The 23,200-nt window shown below is 43.7% G+C and overlaps 1 protein-coding gene across 3 annotated transcripts in view; it reads right to left on the bottom strand.

Moving 5' to 3' along the window:
• Positions 1-23,200, bottom strand: part of RORA (RAR related orphan receptor A) — a 349,533-nt gene that overhangs the window by 4,340 nt on the left and 321,993 nt on the right. For 2 of the 3 annotated variants that reach the window (XM_063412516.1, XM_063412517.1), the window contains 8 exons: positions 18,623-18,708; positions 10,647-10,788; positions 8,622-9,017; positions 5,783-5,904; positions 4,452-4,584; positions 3,662-3,769; positions 2,203-2,313; positions 818-930 (listed from right to left, as the gene is read on the bottom strand). In XM_063412516.1, the coding sequence (XP_063268586.1) occupies positions 818-930; positions 2,203-2,313; positions 3,662-3,769; positions 4,452-4,584; positions 5,783-5,904; positions 8,622-9,017; positions 10,647-10,788; positions 18,623-18,708 (1,211 nt within the window). The remainder of the gene's footprint in view (positions 1-817; positions 931-2,202; positions 2,314-3,661; positions 3,770-4,451; positions 4,585-5,782; positions 5,905-8,621; positions 9,018-10,646; positions 10,789-18,622; positions 18,709-23,200) is intronic. The other variant, XM_063412518.1, reaches the window with a different exon arrangement.

Below are 23,200 nucleotides of genomic sequence, written 5' to 3'. Positions count from 1 at the left end.
ACTGAGTCAAGTATTTGTATCAAAGCATTTGGGAGACTCACTCTGCCAACAAAGGTATCCAAAGTATTCACTAAGAGAAAATTACATGAGCTAGGATTTGAAATTAAGAAAACCTGCAGAGCCCAAGGCTGGACCATCCTGCTTCTATTGTAACTAATTCTGTGGTGTGAAGCGAAGCAGAAGCTTTCTGGCTGTGCAGAGGTGTAAAAGGAACTACCTCTGCAAGGTAAAAGTAAAGTGCCTGTCTTTCCCCAGTTCTTCAGATTTACTTCTTGTACCATCACACCAGTTTCCCATTTCTGAGAAATTACATGAAGATACTTTAATATAACAGGAGGTAGTGCCTTCTTTTCCTAGGCTCAGTATTTGGAAGAACTGAGAAAAAAAGGCTGTGTGGGGAACTTCATGGAAGCCTGAAAAACAAGTTTAGTTTGTGTGTTGCATGTTAGAACAACTTCATTGTCATGCAGGCAGAGATTGCACAAATCCTAAGGCATGCGTGTTGTAGCACTGAAATTGTATTCTGTATGGCAGGAGTGTTGTGTAGGAGAACTCTGATAAAAACTTTCATCGCTTTTCATGAAGTTCCACATAAAAATACTCCCTTTCAGACCATTATCAACCTTGCTCTCTAGGACATCATCATTTCACCTCTGATAGGTTTAAGTAAATAGATTCAGCTGAGCAGCTCGATTTTGAACAAAGAATTCTGCGTTTATAAATAAACTGCATATGAGCTTTTACCCCATGATCAGGGCAGTGTTCAGCTGAAGCCACTCTTGCACAGTCCTGTGACAAGGCCCAGAATGACTCTTACCTTTGTTAAAATTCCATCTTCTCGGTGGTTCTTCTGTAGGACGTGCTGAAGTGCTAGCTGGATCTTCTGTTGGAGTTTTTCAATTTTTACTTTCTCCTGGAGCCATGAGCGATCTGAATATAAATGGAGTTAAAACCTCTAGTAATGCACACACGGATCACAGCGCACCAGGAAGGTCTAAGTCTGTTACAGATCCATTTGTCCTGTTTGCAACCTTCCTTCCACTCGTTACATACTTTCATATAGAAAATGGGTTTCAAAATCAATAGGTTTTGAAATACATTTATTACATGCACCTAAAGTTAGAATTATGAAGCCCTTATTTAGGAGAATGCAATGCATCTGAGTAAGATCTACTCTTCATTTGCTAAGAAAATCTGTAAAATGCAGGGTGTTCACAAAATGAGGCTATCAGCTTTTTACTAGGAAATGACTAGATCATATAATGAACAAGTAGTTGGAGAAGATCTTCTTGCTAAGATCTTACAGAACTTATAGAAAACCAACAGAACTTACAGTGACTTACAGAAAAATCAGATGCAAAGATTCAGCTATCAAAAAAGCAGCTAAAGTTCCTGGCAGAAAAGCAGTATTAGCTGCCACACTGCTGGTATGACACAGCTGTAGGGTTCTGTGGCTTGCTAAGACACAGGGCTAACACACTTCCCTGTCTGCCCAACGGCACGAGAACACATTGATGACAGGCCCAATAAACCCAGCGTTGCTAACAGACGTTTCCAGCACCACTGCTGAGTCCACTGTGCTGCAGTCTGAACTGTTTCCTCCCTCAGGTTCAGGCCAGGCACAAACTGCCCTTCTGCCCCAGTACCTGCTTCCACCTGACCTAGGAAGCCTTTCCAGGACCCAGAGCACACCGTGCACATTCGCCTGTGACTATGAACTGATTTTAGCCACAGGCACGGCAGACCCAGGCTGGCTTTTGGGGTGACTTGGATGTCTGGCACCATAATTTTCACAGTCCCAGTCGCACTAAAATGGCAGTGCTGGAAGTTTTCTGTTGTGCTGCAGCTGCAAGCTCACACACAGGGACAGCTGACGATGGCAGTCCAGTGACTGCCTGTTCTCACCAGCACTGGTGGCTCACGGGTCTCACTCAAATGCATTTACGCCTTTGCAAAGAAACTGAGTCCTCAACAAGGTGAAAATGTGGAAGATAAGGGCTTAGATTAGGATATCCAGTTTAACAAATTGGTCCCTAAATTTACAGTTTTAATGTATTTATTAAAATAAAAAATTTAGTGAGGAGATACTCAAAAAGATGATATTCCCAACAATGTCTGATAATCATAATGTTATCATTAATAAGGCCTCAAAATAAAAACAACCCCTACCAAATAAATCTAGAGGAAACCTTCATCTCTTACCTGCTGACATTAAAACAAACGCAGAAAACAAAGCTATCTCATCTTCTGTCAGGTGCATAGAACATAAACTTTTTCCAAATTCAAACACAAAGCTAATGAAGTCTTCACAACCTGCCAAAAAGAAGGTAAGCTCTTGTTACATTGTTTAAAACCACTTCAGTGCTACAGAGTTGTTGATTTATTCTGATGGAGATGACAAACAGATGTAAAACACTTCAGAGGTGGTCTCCTTAAGGACTGAAGTGATGGCAGTGAGATCTCACTCATCCTTGAGGGTATTACTCCACTCCCACATCCTGGCAGTCAAGATTCTGAAGCTTTTGCACACTGTATCTTTTCTACATTGGGTTCTCACAGGGTAAGTATGGATAAATCTCAAGCCATTTATTTTCAAGCTCAGAATTGCTTTATCTTTGTTCCTGTTCTAAATGGAACTTTGTCATGTCAGTGTCAACTGAAGGCTCGAAATGTGGACTTAAGAAGTTCTGATTTTAAGACTACTGAGCACACAGAGTGGGGAAGAGAGAGGCACACAAGGGACATGCAGGAAGCAAAGGGAGAAGCCAAGGTCTGACTGAACACGGTTCATGCAGAACTCAGGACTCAGTCTCCTTCCATCCATTCTCTTGCTCACACAGGTGTTATTCAGGTTACTGCTGCTGTCACACACGCAGGTACAGTCTTTAAAGGGAGCCTTGCTCTGAAGAGCATCACAGCCTGAGAGGCGAGGGTGTTCCTCAGCCTCCCCAGCCTAAACTTCTGGACACAGCTGTTATATTTCCTTAGAACCCAGAATTGTTTGCACTCTGACCTTGTACCTTGAGGTGTTTTAGAAAGGCAGAGAATACTTCAGTAATTGTCCAGCATTGTCCACTGACATATTTTCACTGCCTGCCAAGTGGCTTACAGCCCAAATCTATACCCACTGAATACATCCTTTTAAAATTAGCAAAATACATGGGAAAAAAATAAAATTGTATGTAGTATAATGTAAAATTAATTTACAGTATTTTACCAGCAAATAACCAGACTTAGCAGATTTTAAAACACCGTTTGCATCTTCAAAGCAGTAACATGAGTATATTCCGAATCAGCTTAAAATCTGCTGCCTTTTCCAACACGATATATGAAATGTTCCATTAGAGATGCAATCTGGGCTTCTCTTCTCAACGAGTCCAAACTGCTCTATCCTAATCAAAATGCTGAACTTCAGCACCGACAGTCCTGTACTGCACAGTTAAACTGTTCCACCTCCTGAAATCAGCCTGGCCTCTAACAGAGCCAGCATGACAGCTTATAAAACTGCAGTTTGTGTCCAGAACTCTTTTGTTCGAATACTATGGATTGATTTTTTCAAAGCAGCTGTTTTCCCTTGCTTTTCCACCTTATTGTTTTTTATTCTGGGTTTTGTGGTTTGTTTTTTGTTGTTTTAAAGACACAACACTTCACATTTCCTTACCTAAGGACTTGAAAACCTCTGGGCTAGCATACTTGCCATCAAAGTAGACTGTGTTGTTCTGGGAGTCAAAGGCACGGCACATTCTGATGAACACAACCTCTAAAGACCCTAAAACAGAAACAACGTATGTTTGACTATGGAAGGAGAGGCTTCAGCTGCAAAGAGCAAGTGAGGATTTAATAAAAATGCTCTGCATTCATTACCAGTTTAGTAGAAGTAAGTTGCTGTGGTGTAATAGAGCATAGTTTGGTTTGCTGGTAGAATTAAAAGAATTCCCATAAACCCCTTTAGAAGTTTTTGCTAAAGCAACTTAGTTAATGCTAATAAACTCTAGTAAAATCTTTAGTGATGAAGTCTCTGAAGCCAAAGCAGCTCATTTAAATTTATGCTTACCAAGCCTTAACAACTTGGTTGAGTATTTGTAACCTTACTTAGAATTACTTCTACAATACCTTGCATAGAAAAATCTGGATTTTTACCTTGAAATATTCACTATTAATAATAAAAAAAACCCCTCCCAAAATCTTAATCTAATTTTTACATCTTAACACACTCATTGCTCACTTTGTCCATAATGAGAATTTAATAGATAGATTTGAACTCCTTCTCCCCACAATAACTAAGACAATGTTACTTCAAACACAGACAATTTGCAAGGTTTTCCCTTATTTAATTTTAAATGATCATTGTACTGCATATGAATATATGTGTATGCAACCACTGTATGTAACATGTAACACCTTCCTCAGGCAAAACTAATAGAAGCAGACCTTAAAACTGACCCACATACCTGCTTTTAAAAGCACAATCTGATCATTTTGACACAGTTCCATAAAGCCATCAATGCGTTTGGCAAATTCCACTACATACTGTATAGCTTCTGTTATTTTGACTGCGCATAACTGCCACATCACCTCCCTTTGCTGTTTGAGAGAGAAGAGAAACGCACAAATTACTAACCAAGGAAAGCTCATTGGCAGAAAGTAAAACTGAGCTAAAAAATCCCAAACAACAACATGGAGTGAGTTCTCTCCAACACTCCTGGCTAGAGTCTGCTTAAAAGACAAGGGGAATTGACCTCGAAACCATGGGGATGAGTGACAGTGCAACCACGGGAGACTTCAGTCATGTCAGAAGAGATCCACCTTGGAGTACTTCCATTCCATAAACCAAAAATGGCAAAGCACAATGATTTTGGTCTTTTCAGTGGGAATTTTTTTTCACTACATGAAAGTACGATGCCAATTTACACCAGCAAGGCATGATCATGTTTTTCCTATCAGCTTCTCTATTTTGTACTGAATGCAAATTATCAAGCTCATCTTCAGAAGGATACATATAAAGATGTTCATAAATGATGATCATCTTGATAACAACAAAAAGAAGGCAGCAAGTACTGAGTTTTTCCAGTGTTGATAATAATGCAGAATGAAATCACCTAAGTAAAAAAAAACTATACTCCTAAAGGTTAAATATTTTTCTGCAGAAATGGAAAATATGTTCAAAGAACAGTGTGCTTCAGCAGTGCTTCCCAAGGCCATTTTCCAAAAGTAGCCAATTGGTAGTAGCCCGTGGATGGAAGGCATGTTGGAAATAACATTGATTAGACCTTACAGTACCCTGGTGGCATGGCAGCACTGTGCTGCAACTCCACAGGTAAAACCCAAACACTGAGGGACAACTGGAGCATGAATCAGGACTGCAGGGAACCCCCAAGGCTGGAAACCTGGTGGAGCTCTGTGTTTATAAACTCAAACCGAAACACAGCCTGTAACATCACAAACTCGGTGGCTTCAGCTTTTGTTGTTAATCCAGGACATTACAAACTACGAGAAGAAAATAACGTGCCAATTAGGATACAAAAAAATCCTATTATTTCCTAGCTTTATCAGAGACGGGTTTTAGGAGAATGCCTTTTCCTACACCGGTAAAAATCACAAATGCAAAGGATATCCTGACCATCTTTGGTCTTTTTGATTCTAGTGTATTATTTTTTTTAAACACACAGAAATAGACATTCCTGATAGTAAGGAGAAAGCAGTGAAAAAGTGAATTTTGCAGTGTGTTATGGAAATACCATGCTTTAAAGAAACCATGCCGTAGCTTGGCACGCTTTTATACCTTGTTCTGATAGTTCTCAATTTCTTCCTGCAGAAAAGTTTGCCATGTTATCTGCTGTAACTCCTCTCTCAAGTACTGGCAGGTTTCCATGTGAGACTTGGAAATATTCTGTGCAAGATGTTCTAAAGGAAAGAGCAGAAAGCGACACGCGTTAGAAACGCAAAGCTCTCCATCCCTTCAGACACGAGACAAGCTCGTACGTTCCAGCTGCACCGGGGGAGGGGACAGGGTGAGCCGAGCGGGAGAAGCGCTGCGGGGCCATCCCCGGCGGCGCTCGGGCCGCAGCGCGCCCTGCCCGCAGCGCCGCCAGAGGGCGCCGCCACCCCGGCCTGGGAGCGGCGGCGGAGCGGGGCCGGGGGGACACGGGGGGACACGGGGGGAACCCCCGGGCACGGACACACCGCGGGCAGGAGCGGGTGAGGGACCCCGAGCGAGGGCGCGCAGCTGCCCGCGGACACGGACGGACAGAACGGCACCGCCAGGCAGGCAGAGCTGCCGCTGCCAACGCTTGCCAGCAGACAAACACAGTCACCACCTAGCTAGAGCTCTCTCAAGCAGGACTCCGGTCTCATGAGGCTGCCTGGGAGGGCAAAAGGTCTTTTCCTACTCTCATATCATTAAAAAATATCAGGAAAATGCATTAGAGAATCCGGATGATTAACATAACATACTAAAAAAAATCACCAACACTAGGGGTTTTTTCCTTCAGCTTCAGAGTAATCACCTATTTCATGTCACCGTGATTTAAAATTTCCATACAATGTTTGAATTCCAAAAAATATTATTTCCTCCTGTTATACTCAATTAAAAGACACATAGGGCAGATTTACTAATAAAACTTGGTTCCATAAACATTTAGGAGCACTGTCAGAAGCCTGAGCAGAATTTAGATACCCGAGTTCCACTTTTATTTAACGTCCTTCTTCCTACTCTGACCCTTCAGGTGAACATGTTCTCCTGTTTTAGCATGTGACAAGTAGAGGCCTGGGTTGTCTCTCACAATTCTGCTTGTTGGGCCACTGAAAACAAAGGCTCAAACCTGGCCACAGCAGGAATGGTGGTCACTACAACACGGAGGGAGGTATTCTGAGGGACTGCAGAATTGGTTCTCTGTGAAACTGGCTTTGTTTGGTAATGATCAAAACCAACTCTTCACAAACTGACCAACCAGTCTGTCAGTAGCTGGATTAAGATATTACCTGCAAAGTCTTTAATATACAGATGAGGTAGAATCAGATTATATGTGCTACCTGACCAATCAGGAAGGTAGAACAAAACATAATTTATACTTTGTCACCATAACTCTGATGTCTTTCAGAGCAATTGTTTTGTTTTGTTTTTTACAAGTGTGTAGTTGAAACACTTGTTCTCGGTAGCAGCAGCTGACAGCGTGATCCCTGTGCCCTTGCAGGATACAGGAGGTGAAATATTCCCATGTTATTCACAAACCTCCGCCTCACTTCGGGACTGTATTTCAGCACACACCTAAATACTTTCATTGAACAGCCACACCTTTTTAAATTGAAACCTTCGTCTGGCAGACAAACATTCTTCAAACATTGTTCAGTAATGCTAATGCCGGGCACCCAAATAATGCTGTGCAGGGTTTAAATGAAGCACTGTGTAAATAAAGGTAAGCCAACAAGACAAACTTAGCTTACGCCAGTGTTCCAAACTCAACACTTGGCCTACAAAGGAAAAACCCTTTTTTTTCTCTGTGAGTTTAATTGTAGATATTTTTAATACCTTCTATGAGGAAATTAGCAATCATTTCACTGAGACAAAGCTGGTAGCATTGCTGTTGTCCTGACATTTTCTTCTCCTTTTTACCTATATGAAATTATCTGAACTGAAGCCAGACACAATATTTTGGCTGCCAGGACAAATTACATTGTAGAGACCAGCATTCTGCAACATAAGGACATCAAAAAGCAAGCTTCTTGTGACTTCCTCTCTGCAAAACTTCTCAAAAGAACATAAAATAAACCACACAATTTTTTAATGTGGAATACCTGATTTTTTGAGCTATTTTTAGGTTTTCATAATAAATTAATTAGAAAAATGTTACTTAAACAAGCTTTAAGAATCAGTTTTAAATGCCTGTCTGCTTACATAACTAATGGAATCGTGAAACCACTTCTTTTATGTCCAGGTCCGCTTTGTTTATAACCTGTTCACACAGCACACTCTTAACCCCAGTCTCAGCTGTTGACAGGTCATACTTGTGGAATTCAGCACTAGTGTAATCATTAAGGGAAGAGTTTAAAGTAAAAATGTGCTAATTAATGTGGTTGTTGTAAGGCTCTTAGAGAAATTATCAAAACTTGCTCCATTCAAAAATATCCTTCAGTATCTGGGGCCAGATCCTCTTGAACAAGTGACAAGAACTGCCCTCAGTTTAGCCTGGTGCTTTCCTCAGGTAATGAGCAGAAGAAAATCAGCCTCATCACTTTTTGTTAGGAGCAACAGTATTGAGGTAATGAAAAAGGAGATGAATTGTTAAGAAATAATCTGCAAATAAAGAAATGCCCTGTTTTCTCAGCACTAAAAATCAGCTTCTTAATCAGTATTCCAAGCGTTCTATTGCAAGGACTGAAAGCAAAAGCAACACTGGTGGAGCTGATGAGCCGCAGTCCCCCGGGAGCTTTAGTGCAGAGCAGTGAGGAGTTCCCCGGGTGCCCCCAGATCGGGAATTTGCTGCGCACTTCCCACAAGAACACCCAGGCATGCCCACAGCCCTACGGAAGCAGCATTCTCACTATCGCCTGGCTGCACGTGGCACTTTAATCCAAAGGGTACTGTTAAAACAATTACAATGGAAGCTTTTCTCTCTCATTACCTAATTCTGCCATGGACACAGTTGGAGAGGTCTCCCCATTTGTAAAAGAACAATAAGGGAAGAAGCCCGATGCTGGTGTGTAGTCACATATTGGTTCTGGTTTGATTCCATTAATATCAAGACCCGACTGATCTGGAGAAGGCTGTATGTCTAAGTAGAAGCTGCTAACTGCAGAGTCTGCTTTGCTACCTTCAGGGGTATGCCCATCAATGTAATTACTGAGGTCGTCATGTAGCTCTGTTAAGCCATTGGTGGTGATATTGTATGTTGGTGTGAGCGGCTCTGCCTCTCCCGGCTGCTGCTGGTGATCCCGCTGCTGCTGCTGCATTCGGTGTTTCTGCACCTCGGCGTACAGGCTGTCCCGCTGCTTTTTCGACATTCGACCAAACTTTACAGCTGAAATACAGACACACAAGAGATTACATCTCTGCACATCCACCGCTGCCTTTCAGTTGTGAGTCTTTAAACACTACAGGGAAGGATACACCACAAACCCCAGACCTGCAGGATGGGCAGACCTAAGAACCACCTCTCAGTCGCAGGGACACAGCTGCAGCACCTGCTCTTTAAAAGACTGTCTTGACATGCCACTGAAAGGGACCATTAGAAGCCACTGGTGTAGCTTCATTCATTAACTTTCCACTTCTGTACTGGAAAGATTTTCTCTTGTATGTCTGTTGAGGTTGACAGATGCATCTCTTCAGCATTCAAACCCTACCTAGAACAGTAGAAGCTAGAACAGAACACATTGGCCTGAGACATCTGTCCAGTTCCAAGCAGCTGCACATTCGTGCTGTGGAGTGAACCTGCAGTGTGGTGCCAACAGCAAGCTTTACTGAGACTGGGACCAAAGCACGTGGGAAGAAACACCAAACCTGCCATCAGCACCTCTGGGACAAGCAAAAATGTTTAGTAGATGAGTAATGGTTAAACCTACGTGTGTGTGCACACAAGTGCATGTGTGTATCTCCACAACATCACTATGACTTTGAGGAGCATTAGCTGTAAGCCAGCAGCAACTGGTTTGCAGCATCCAGAGAATTCCCACGGATGCAGCATGGGATTTCAAGGACCTGTAACAGCTGTAAAAGCTTCATCCTTTAGAAAGGTGACTCCTGCCTTCTGCTTTTCCACAGGAAAGCACATAAGTTGGAGGAACTAGTCATTACATGACCAACTGTTCCAGGTTTTTAGTCTCATGGCCAATAAAAAAAGACAGTGTAATTCAAGAAGTAAATGTGATCTGGAAGCAATCTCCTTGATCGTCCTCATGTACGCAGAGCAGGGTGCATGCATTTGCAGGACATGCAGCGCTGCTGTGGCTGTGGCAGGGGAAAGGACTGCGGCAGATGCTGGGATGGGTGAGCGGCGCCAGCTCCGCTCCGTCTGTGGGGGAGGCGCGCAGGTCTCAGCTGCAAAGCCAGTTCTGACTCAATTACATAAGCAACTGTTTGGCAGAGGCGGGCTTTCGTCACTACTCGAGCTGCAGTTCTGAGCTCAATATTAACAGCACTGGAACATCTTCAGAATTCTATCTTTGAAAAACCACTTTTTTTCTTTAAATTATTTCCATCATTCATTATACACATATTTAACTTCTGTTGATACTGTGAAGCAGTTCTGATCCGTACCCACGCACCAGCCAGTGCTACTGGCAACTACAAGAGGTCACTTAAGTTGGAATGACTATATAGAGGAAGTATTAACATGAGACTAAAAATCTGCATCTTCAAGAAACGACCAGAGACAAAGCTCTTAACTGGGAACTATAATAGGTAAATAGGAAAAAAGATAAATCCCAGAACTTTGTACATGCCCTGATTTATATTTATCTGAGTATACAGCAGCATCCAACAACATGGAGCATGTAACATAGAAAAACACATCGCAGCATCTAAAACTCACTCGATCTCAACTATCAGCCCAATGCACAATTAGCAATAAATGCTGTTTTTGGTTGACCATCCCTCCTAGTACACCTCAGGTCAGTTTTCTGCAGGCAGGCCCCGAGCTAGCAGCGCTTACCATCCCGAGACATCCCCACAGCAAGGCATTTCTGTAGGCGACAGTGCTGGCAGCGGTTCCGACTGGTCCGGTCGATCAGACAGTTCTTCTGCCGGGGACACGAGTACGTGGCATTGCTCTGCTGACTCCTCCTGAAAAAGCCCTGGGATGCAATGGCAACACACAAGTCAAGAAGCTGGTAACTGATGGGGCAAATAAAGACTGAACAGTGGTGTGTACTTGACAGAAAAGAAGTTCAAGTGCTCTATAGTCAACTAAACCAAGTTAAAACTAAAGGTTTTGTTGCTTTTTTTTCTTCTCCTAGAAATAAACAGAAAACAGTAACTAGCAAGAAACAGTTCATTAAAAAGTGTCATAACACAAAGGAATTACACTTTTTATTCACTGATTTGATCCTATATTACATATGGTAAACTAGCTCTTCCTAAATGAGATAAAATGAATTATAGACCTTGATTTCCTATTTTTCCTGGGATGGCACAGTTCTCCAAAATAGGGAGGGTTCAACAGCTACACCCTTGTTCTGCTCTCTGGAGTGTCAGTGACAGGCTCTGATGTCCAGCCTTGCCAGTGTGCGTATGTGTTTAAAAAATACACAGCACGATGCTGAACGGTTTCTCGTACAAAGAACAAATTCTTAACATTTTTTTTATAGACTCACAGAATCATCAAGATTGGAAAAGATCTCTAAGACCATCAAGTCCAAACATTATCCCAGCCCACTGTGTTCACCAGTAAGCCCCAAGTGCCACATCCACACGCCTTTTTGAACACTTCCTGGGATCGTGATTCCACCATTTCCATGACAGCCTATTCCAATGCTGCCATCCTTTCAGTGAAGATTGTTTTCCTAATACCCAATTGAAACGTGCCCTGCCACAGCACGAGGCCATTTCCTTTTGTCCTGTTGCTGTCTCCACGGGAGAAGAGTCCAACCCCCACCTGGCTCCATCTTCCTGTCAGGGAGTTGCAGAAAGCAAGAAGGTCACACCTGAGCCTCCTCTTCTCCGGACTGAGCAACCTCAGCACCTTCAGGCGTTCCTTATCAGACTTAAAGCCAGTAACAGACTTGCTGCAGACCCTTCCCCTGCTCTGCTGCCCCTCTCTGGACACACTCCAGCCCCTCAATGCCCTGCTTGTCACGAGGGGCCCAGAACCAGACAAGGCACTTGAGGTGCTCCCGGGACAGAGGGACGGTCCCTGCTCTGGTGCTGCTGTCACCCACTGCTGCTACAATGTGAGTTAGTTTGATGCTGACAGCCCAGGCTGTGCTCACCTCTTTTCAGGATTTAGATCCTTAAGGAGGGGGAAAGCTAAAACATGTTTTATGTGTGATCTCTTTCCTGAGCAACCCCATCTCCAAAGGAGGCTGGAGCTGGACGGTTACGCACAGCTACGACTTTGTCTCCTCCAGAAGGGTGCATGTCATTAACCACTCTGCAGATGTTTGCTTTGAAGTCCATTTCATCCTTTTGCCACAGACTGCCCAAACATAAGCTGCCGTGTGTGTAATACCTACTTCACAAGGATTCTGCAAAGATGTAGTCATTCTAAAGAGGCATTTGAGAGCAGTGAGCACACTATTTTAGTTTTATGTTGCCACATAATGGATTAATTAACAGTGCTGCAAAGAAAATAGTTCCTTGGAAAGGCTGGGCACCTTTTAATTAAAGCTGGACTTTTACCAATTTGTTATTTACTCAAAGGTTTCATGCTGGAGTCCCTCAGCACACACACACATACTTGGTGGAGCAAACAAAGGAAGGATTCTGCATGACAAGTCTCAAGCAGTCAAGTACTTCCTATCAAACTGCCTGCAGACAGAAACAGGGCAAAACACCGAGACAAAGCCCCTGCTCCATCTTAGCAGGAGGGAACCAGTCTCTGCTGATTACACCCCTTTCATTAAAGCTTTACTGGGGAAACATGGAATACAAAAAAAACCCAGAAACTGAAGATGCTATCTTTAATCTTGTTTTCCTGTACATAATTTCTCACCCTTTTTTCTGGTCTTTGTTTCTATATGACTGAACTTTCAACTGTTTTTTTTTCATGTCTGTTGATAATGAGATAATTGTCACTGAGACTGAAAGTATGGCACATATTGAGCTCCAATTGAATACATTTCATCCTAAAGAAAACCTGAAATACCATGGAAATGTCTACTATCCTAACATCACAACTGATCCCTCTAGAGAAACCAACTCTTGGATAAGAAGATCGATTCATTTCCAGTCCTGGGAGCACCGTCAGTGGAATCTGTCACTCCAGTGCAAATACAAGGACGTTCACCACTAAACTCCAAATGCAATGCCATTCACCAGAAAAACAGGATTAGGGATTGAGCTGACCAGTGACTGGTCAAGGTTCTGCACCAGTCCCTCAAAATTTCAGTTCTCCAAACACTTTTCTAGCTCACATACAAGCTGTGTCAAACCCTCTGCCACCCCTGAGACTGTGGAAGTCAGCCTAAACAATATGTGCAACTAACACATCCCAATAACTTCAAGGATCCATATGTTTTCCTTTAGCTGAGATATATATATAAACACACTGATTCTGAATTGCCACTTGGCATATTTTATTAAGAACAGCCTTGTCAAGCTGAGGATTATTTTTAGTATTATAATGGAGGAAATACTGGCCTTTTCCAGATTTTCCCTAGAGACACAGCTGCTCAATACATTTTAGTGTACAATGTATCAGCTAAGTTACAGCTTGAAGGTAAATTTCCAGTAGAGCAGAAATGCCTGAACCCAGGCCTTTAAAAGCAGTTGCACTTTACAATCAGAGACAGAGCAGAGTGCTTTCAAAAACAAACCCAAGAAAACATCAGCAGTAGCTAAAGAAAGAAGAAACCTTGCCACAAACTTCAAAAACTCATCTAAACTCGTCCAGAGCTCAGAAACACAGGTATCTGAGATTTGGGAGTGAATTGACCATGAAGGTCAAGTGAGGATTTTTTGTTCTACGGTACTGTAATTTACTTGTGATTTTTGTATGCTTTTGGTGGTCCTTGGGCTTTCACATCCCTGTAAGACACGTGGGGAAGCCCCTATTACAGGAGCCTTCCGTAAGTACCCACAGTTTCTTTCTAGGTTTTTTCCCTCCTTTATTAAAAGGAGAAACACTCCATTCTGTTGTTCTATTCCCTGGCTTTTGCCAGAGGCACGGAGCCGCCTGTAATTTTTCCACCAGGAAGGAGGAGGTGGATGCATGCTTGGTACACGTGTATACATTCAAGCCTTATGCAAGCCAGCCCAGGCCACATGCCTTTTATTGCACGCCTGTTTACAGCCAGTGTTTCGTGTGACCTCACGGGCCAGGCACAGCCACCCCTCCCGGTGAAGCACAGGGACAAAGCTGCTGTGCCCGAGCAGCCCCGAGCCGGAGCGCCCTGGCCAAGGCACGCTGGGGTGGAATCTCAGCCCCTCCTGGTGTCAGCACAACCACCCAGCCCCAGCACTGAGCTCTGCACATCCCCTGCTCCTGCAGGGACCCCTTGGGGCCAGAAGGACAGCACAGCACCAAGCCACAGGCTCCTCTTTATACACAGCACGGGTATTCATTCGCTGCCACAAAATCAGATTTGGGGAAAAAAGAGCGCAAGAACTTTTCATCTGCAAGTCAGTTGGAATAACAACTTGTTAAAAAGGGACTTTGAAGTGTAAACAGCAGTTTCTGCTAAGTCTATGCATGGTTTCAGTGGCTGCTCTGCTCAGGAGCTCAGCACTGCAGACGTTGGTGTCTGAGCTGGCTCCTGAGCCAGTTGTGCTTCCCCCGTGTCCCACACGGCACAGGCGCCCTCTCCACCGCGCATGGGCCCAAACGCTGAGCTCATGTTTGGTCTTTTGACAAATTTTCATTTAATGAATTGATTCCTACAGTTCATTAACATACCCACTTCCACTTCTGTATACACATATGTCTTAATTAGCTGCTCATTGGCTGTTTAATTACAAGAAAACAGCTGACAGCTGCCTTGCTGCATCCTAATGGCAGACGTTTTGGAATGACTGTACGCCAGCCTGTGACAACAAAGGCTTATTCATAATCCCATGATTTATGGCTAATACTTAAAGACTTCCACGTATCATTAAGTTTTGCAATATTCTGAGCAATTAACAATTAGTTGGGGGGGGGAGTCATTCTTTTACTGTTTTCTAAAGCAAACCAACACAACTTTTGTTCGAAGAAACATCAGAAAAATGCACTGTAATACAAAAGACAGGCAAACATTCAAATTGGATTTTTAACCCTTCTATGACCACCAGCACATATTTCAGTTGTAAACAGAGGAGAGTGCTCTGACATTATTGTTTAATAAACCATGTTGTTGAAGTATTTGTTAACAAAGTCAGTGTCACTGAAAACAGAGCAAAACCATTCAGTTTTACATCTGTAATAAAGACAGGAGTGAGCTTGTATTTGTCAACAAATGAATGCGAGATGGGCAGGGACAGCACATCAGGATTGTTTCCTGAAGTAAAGAACCCAGCTGCAGTTTGCAGTTACAATGGACAAGATCATCCAAGGTCTCAAAAACATAAGAGACAAAAGCCAGTCCTGCTAAACCTTTGAAAGTGTCTGAAATGCCCAGAAATGCCCTGCATGGATGGTTCTGTAAGACCAGCTGCATGCAGTCAGGTAAAGAGAGGGATTGTTACATCATTGCTGGGTCAGCTGGGCATGAACTATTGACAGCAAACCCAAGTAACTGCATCTGCAAATTAAATTATATAGTTCATTGTATGACAGTGTGGAACTGAATTCCACTTTCAGCCAGGAGAAAAGAACATGGACGTGCACAAACCACTCTCCTTTCCCAGCACGGTCCTTCCTACAGCATAAAAGGTTGTTAATGGGTTCCCACAGCTAATGGTTGAGTGAAGTGCTCCATACCAGTTTTGTCAGTAGCACTCCTACAACTACCCTCTCTTTAAAAATTCATTTTATTTATAATAAGCCCTCCTAGATAAGTGTAAAATACAGCCTGGCTAAAGACCTCAAATTTTCAGTTAAGGTGGAGATGATGAAGGGGTGTTAAATTTTGCTTTTTTAAAGGCAGATTCAAATTGAGCTAAATAGGCTGATGGGTTGGGAGTACTCAATGCCTGGCAAAACACTACCAATAATTTCATAAAAACAGCCAGCAGCATCACAGCAAGGTAGGAAATGAAAACTTCCCAAGAAACACTAATGGGTTTCATTACAAATCTTCACATCTGGTTATGTGAAATGCAATGTAACAACTCAGCCTAGTCAGAACACTTTCAACTCTGAAATGCAAGGGCTGCAAGGCTGCAGAAGAGCAGTGGAATCAGCAAAAGTCAATTTGCCAAGAGCTGGTGATTTCATCCGTGACACAGATTAGAACTGCACAGTAGGTCTTTGCAACTAAAACTCCACTTCAGGTTTTGAATAAATTATATTTCTGCTGGTTATCAGTATTTACAGAGTAACATTTCAGTCAACATTAGGATTAAGTAACATTAAAGTTCATGCCAAAGTGGAGTGAAACCAGTCTAAGCTGCAAACACCCCACTTTGCTGTGGCTGTTGCAGCCTGTAGATCTTTGCTGACAGGCGTGGCTCGAGGCAGCAGCGCAGCTGTTCCCTTCTGACAGCCACAGCCCTGCTCCTGCACCGGGTGGGTTTGTGGCACCTGTGCAGAGCCTCGCTGACCTCCCCGGGGCTGTGCAGGACAGCGGCTGCAAGAGCCAAGGCACAGCACTGGGAACGAGCTCTCTGTAGCCAGGTACTTCTTACAAAGGAAACTTTAGCATAACATGAAGTGCACCGTAAGCGTGCTCAAACCTGCAGCAGTCACAGCCACAGAAAAGCTGGGAAAAGAAACCCACACCGATCCACACCTGGCTGCTCTGGCAGAAGCCAAGCTATGCCAACCTTTCCACCAGCCAAAATAGTTCTGTTGGGTGAGACTTTGTTGACATTACTGGGGCAGAGTGTAGCACAAGCAGAATCCATCAGCCACAGCAGGGCATTTTAAATGCTGCCTAGGCCATGGTCATGTCAACCCTTCCTGTGACTTAGGCCCACCAGCACCACCCCAGTCTGTCACTACCTGCAGGTCATCTGGGCCCTGGCAATTGAAGACTGAGCTTCTTTAGAAGTGAGCTTTTCAAAGGAAGATAACTTGGTTAACGAAGTTGATATTAATTGGCTTTAAAATTCTGTCTGAAATTCTATGGCTACAAAACTTTGCTGTGCTCCTTCAAGAGGAGGAGAAAATGCCTGAATCATTCCCTGGGCCACTGTCTTACTTCTCACACTCTGCTTTCAAGGTTCAAATGGGTTTCAGTGTGCTGAGCACCCCTGCCTGCTTGCCTTCCCTTTTGCCCTTGTCACCAGCTGACCATTCTGGTGGAATTCTCAGAAGCAGAGGAGTGCACAGAGCTCCAAGAGAACTTGATTTACACAGCATTTGAAGGAAAATCATTTGTTCTAAAACATAGATACTGCACACACATTTCCCACTAAGTGCATGAAGATGAAGGAAGGAAAACACAGCTGGCAGCTTCCCTGTCCTTGGGCTGCTGCTCTGCAAGAAGCGCAGTGTGGGGAGGCCCAGCTGAGCATCAGCACTGTGTTAACCCTGCTGTGTCTGCACTCAGGTTTGGAATGGATCTCCTCACGGGTACTCTGGCCCAGACCACTTAAAGATTAAAGAGCTCTCAGACCCTGAACATCACTCGATCCTTGACAAGACAGCCAAACAGCAGAACTGTCACAAAAAGTGTCTGCACTTCCCACAGCTGAAATTTGACAAAGGCTGCCTAATAACATAAAGCGGGAAATAGTCACCACTTTGTTATCAATGTGTTTTTAGTGCATTTCTTGCATTTTCCATAGGAACAGCAGTCAAAGGGCAGAAGGTGCTGTTCCCATATCATTCCAAGATTCTCACATTTAGTTTTTTTCCTCCATTGTTACCAGTACTTCTACAACACTAAGATGATGTGGTAATGAAAACACAAAAATCTTCCTGGGAAAAACACAAAAGCAAACTTTATAATGTGAATGCAAGGTAGTTACTTTTTGAAGATGGGTTTTAGTACAAGCAGGTCAGGAGAGCAGACTAAAAACTATTCTAATCATCAATTCTTCACACCCCAAGTATAGATTAGGAGGAGAAAACTATCAGTATGGGATTGCAACATACATCCACGAAGAGAGCAACAAGCCAGAACATGCTGTGCGCACCGTGTCACCCCAAGCCAGGGCTGTGCTGCTGCACTAGGGATCAAAAGCAGTGATCAGCTTCACTCCCACCTGCTGCTGGCACTGTCCAGTTTAATTCCTGGTTGTGACAGATGCACTGAACAAAACAAAAACGCTTCCTGTGCAATCCTTGTTCACTGGATTTACCAAAGGTACGACTCCAGGAAAAGCTTCAAAGCCTGAGGCTTACACAGCAGTGACTGCACTGCAAGGAACAGGCAGTGCTCTCAGCAAGAGCTGAGCACCAGGAGCGTGGAACACCAGCTCCCCTGCCAGAGAGAAGAGATTCTAACTGCAGTAGGATGCAAGAGAAACACAGGGGAGAGCTCTCACCTATTTCAACAGGGGCTCATAGCAACTCACAGAGCAAAACCAGGCAGGGAGATTCAGGAAAGCCAGACCCGTCCTCCCTCTCTGAGAGCACTGAGCAGGCTCCTGGTGCTGTGCTGGAAGCAGATCATTCCTCTGCACTCCTCTTCTGCTTATGCAGACACAACGTACAGCACACCCAGCACATCTCTGTGATTTTGAGGACTGTCCTAAAATCTGCAGCACTGTACCTATGTGTGTGCCATAGAAATGTCCTATTTAAAGCCAAAAAACCCAGTACTTCAGAAGCTCCAATGATTTTATATTCAACTTAGAAGCAATGCTTGCTCTTTAAAAAAAGAAGGAAAATAATCACTATCAAAAGGCTAAATGCTTCTTTTCAGACTTAATATTTTAGAAGCTTACCTTGCAGCCTTCACATGTAATGACACCATAATGGATTCCTGATGATTTGTCTCCACAGATCTTGCATGGAATAATTTCAATTTGAGCTGCAACAGAAGCACGCAACCAGTTAATTACATTTTCTTTTAAACACCTTATAAAAGCATTCCCTGATCAGCATTTGTACAGTGAAAACTAATAACCTGCTAAACATTATACTGCATTAACTATTCATTGCTGAACTGCAAGGATCCCCTAGAGCTTTGGACTAAATTATGGCTGCTCGTTATATAATAGCTTTTGGGTTATTAAAATGGGTCATTTGAGAAGGTGTTTAAGAACCCACAAGAAGGCTGGAATCAGCATTTCAAAGCCAAAAAGAACAGGAGAGTTCACATTCTGGCCAAAGAGCTAAGATGACACTAGAAAGGTTTCTTCCAGCTGTACCCATGCACGACCATAGCAGGCAATTTTAAAGCTTGCCCTGCCTGGAAGCAAATGCACCACCTTTAGCACAGCCACCAACATCCACCCAGCTCACACAGCTGGCCTGAAGAGGAGTTATGAGGTGAAGAGTGACTCCATTTTACATGAGAAATCCAAAACTTATCTACAGCTGAAAAAAAGGAATTATCAGTACCTATTTGTGTATTATCTACCACAAAAAAAAAAAAGGCAGGAAAATACAGAGCACTCAGTTTACTGAAACCAGAGGAGTTGGCACAGTCTGGAAAGTGCCATGCAGTTGTAAGGCACGAAAGCCCTGATAAATGTAAATTCATACACATAACCCACTCACAGAATTCAGTTTGGTGTGTGACTATCTCTAAATCAATCACCTTCCATGTGAATACACGGGTCCAAGAAGGGACTCCTGCCTGCCCAGGGACGCCTCCCAGCTGCTTTTGGAGTGCATGGCTGCAATTGTTTTGCTGCAAGTTTGGACAGAGCGTGCACAGGCAGTGCTTCAGTGATCAGACACCAGCAGGACACATTTCACCTGTGCCTGGTGGTGCTCACAAACACAGACCACACACAGGTAGGTGACTGAAATCCCAGGAAAGCCCCTGCTCTGCCGCAGTGTGTTAGGATGAAGCTGCAGCAGTTTTCTGGAAGAGGCTTATTTGGAGCAGTACAAGTGCAACTCTCGCTGTGTCTGTACTGTGACACATTAACAAGTGCTGTTCACCTCCTCGAGGAGCTCAAAGCCATTCACAAGCTGCCCGACTGTTTAAGAGAGCTCCTATTTCATCCAATTTATCGCTATCCGGTCTGTGACAACACACAAAACCACATCTAATGCTACTGTCTTACAAGGCATTAGCTTAGCTTCAGTTGTACTCTGTTCTCAGAAAGTCATGTCCACTCTAAAACCATTGCATTTTGCATGCCATTGAATCCATGACTGGCTGCTTATTATTAATCAAGAATCATCCTGCAGTGCTCCTGTGTGCTCCATTTCACTGTAGCACGACACAGCTCAGGATCTGGCCTGAAGCATAAGAAAACAGAAGCATAAGAACATAAGAAGACTTGCAGCACAGCACCGACTGTGCTAAAATATCCCTTCAAAACATTCTCCAGGTGACAAAAATGCATCAGTGGGGCAGCTGAGCAGCACCAGATGGGACCTGGACCTGAGAGCAGCTCCAATGCTCAGCTGGGGATGGCAGTGCCAGCAGCCACAGCCCCCGGGCCTGGGGCAGGCAGGGCCTGGGGCAGGCAGGGCCTGGGGCAGGCAGGGCCGTGTCAGCAGCTCCCCAGGCAGCCCCAAACTGCAGGACACCCCCTGGATCTGCTGCCATCAACAGACCTGGCATCCCCAACCTTTACATCCCACCATCCTTGCAGAGATAAAATAACGGGCTGAAGTTAAGAGGTCTGCTTAGGACACTTAAGGAAGGAAATACTTCTTCCCCAAAAATGGTTTTAATTTCACGTTGCTTTCAGCTAACACATTAAACACAATGGAGCAGGAAGTGAGCTAATAAAAGGAAAAAATAATGCGGGTGCTGTTTCATTAATGTGCCACATGAATTATTACTGGAGCCTCATATGTTTATGAGCTTGCAGCAGAAAGGGAGGTATAACCCCCCCTTCACATCAACAAATTGGAGAACAGACTGAAATTCACAGAAATTCACAATTTGTATCATGTGCAGTTCAGATTCAGAGAGCAATCCTGTGGGCAAATTCCAGAATAGCTCTACCAAATCCCAGTTGTGCCTTTTCAACAAATGATTATTTTTCTCCTCTGCAGCAGTGAATCAGCAGCCTTCTGCAGCTCCTTGGACAGGATAGTGACAAGGCTTATCTCCACAGCTACATGGCAATGTATTTTTTACATTTCACTTTTATATACATAATTACTGCCTTATTTTGAATAGGTATGATATAATTGGATCTAGTTTATCTACAATCTCCAGCATGTTAGTTAAATCACCCATGAAGCCTGTCTATGCAATCCCTATTTCTTGAGCAACAGGACATTTGCAGAGTGTTTCTGAAGGAATGTACCATGCCTTCAAAGTGATGGCCTAAAGCTAGGTTAGTAATAGTCTAAAAGGTGCCATAATTAGTCCCAAATGCATTTTCCAGGGTGCTTTACTGGTATTAGAGAATCTCCACAGATTCACAGGCTCCAGCTGTGCCAGCATTTGCCCAACATCATTTTTATGAGTGCCGGCACCAAATCAGGTATCGTTTCAGGATTCCTGATTTCCTCAAATTTACATCTTCAAGGGACTTGCTTTCAATTAGGCACGCAGCATTTAAACTCCAACTGCACTGCTGCACTCTGAGATGCAGGACAATGGGACGAATCTCAGAGGCACAAATCGCTCGGGACTGCCACAGCCAATTGTAGTACAAATTAATGCACAGAGAGATCAGATCAATTACTGCTCCACGTGGTGCCTTTGCAAATCAACTCATTGAAATGGAACCCCTGTCGCACGTTCATGCACTTCCCATACAGCATGAAAGGACTTAAGATACTTTAAACTTACTAAATGCAAATTGCCTGTGCCAAGATTATGCATTTTTTCTTACAAGGGTGAAAATATTTTCCCCACTTTTAACTTTGACATGCAAATATGTACTTGCTAAAACCTTGTTCTTATGCAAACAAGGCAGGTGGGAAATATTTTTACATGTCAAGAATATGTTCCGACTTGGTTTCTCACATTCCCAGAGTTACTTAAAGCTTCCTACTGTGCTCAAATTAATTGTACCTGTTCTCTGCTTACATTTATTTATATGGTATATTTTTCAAGATTACATAAAATACTCTAATTCATGCTTTAGACTAGAATTAGCCTAAATTACAGTTTACAATTTCTGTCTCCTGGGGTGGTGCTCAGGCTGATTCAGGCTGGTTCATGCATGAGCAAATTATTTCTTAAATATGAACTGCAGAAAAAAATAAACTCTTGTGGTTGCTTAGGAACCGCCACAGATACCCAGGTGACAGATGTAGTTTGTACTCCCAGATTAAAGGCCTAAGACTCTTTCACACCCTGAAATAACAGTGCTCCACAATCCCACCAAGGCTGTTCTCTGCCAAAGGCAGCAGGAGGAGGAATAAAAGCCCAAACAAAGCACCCAGAGCAACAAATGGAAGCTCGAGCACCAAGACCCACCACCAAACAAGCTGCTACAAGGGCTCCTGACAGACAGAAAGGACCTTCCCAGGGCTGGAGGCAACAATCCCCACAAACTGGTGGCAAACAAGCTCCTCTCCCCAGCAGAGGGCCTCTGCCACCCCCCAACACCCTCAGTTAATGTGCCTCCACTTGGAGCTGTTCCTATCCCCAGACTGCCTGGGAACTGTCCTCCTGCTGCCATGTCAGATGAGCTTCCACAAAAAGGAGTGTGGGCCCTGATCTGCTCAAAATCAGACTGAACAGGAACTTCAGCCCAAGGATCACAGGGCAAGAAAGCCAGTGCTTTCCCCCCTGAACATTTATTCTTCTTCCATCCACTGTGTCTTCACATGGCAACTGTCTGAGGCAGCTCTGGTATGCTTAAATAACACCACTGCCTCCACCTAATTCCTAGGGAATGTGCCAGCAGCCAGCCAGTGAGAGCACTCAATGACATCTTCTGCTGGCACCTGCAACAGGAGATTATGTCTTACTCCCTCCTGCTCCAGGGGAGTTTGTTCCCCAAACCTGGAACAGTTTCGCTGGGTTTGCCTGCCTTTTTCAAGTTCCCTCCCCCAGCCAAACCCTCTAGACAGCCTCTCCCTTTTTATTAATTCCCACATCATGAAATGTTGCTTTATTCCTTGGCCAGTCTGGGCAGTGGAGAAGAGTAAGACAATCTAATTCTGTATCTGTAAGGGAATGCACTGTACCAGCTCATCACAATCTTTGATTTCTCTCTTTCTAACTCATGGGGCAGACTCAGATCAGGGCAAGAGCCTGCACAGCCGAGCAAAGCACAGCTCACCCTTCTCCCCAGTTCTGTCCCTTAAACAGAAACACACTGAGCACAGCAAAGTGTCTTACCACTTCACCTTGAAGAACACACTTTTAAAAAGAAAAAATTGTTTTCCAAAGACAAGTTTTTTCCTCCCCATTAACGTTTTTGAACAAA

Source organism: Prinia subflava, chromosome 15, assembly GCF_021018805.1.
Source record: "Prinia subflava isolate CZ2003 ecotype Zambia chromosome 15, Cam_Psub_1.2, whole genome shotgun sequence".
Lineage (NCBI taxonomy): Eukaryota > Metazoa > Chordata > Aves > Passeriformes > Cisticolidae > Prinia > Prinia subflava.
Note: the sequence above shows the minus strand (reverse complement) of the source record. Positions and strands in the feature narration are given on the sequence as shown.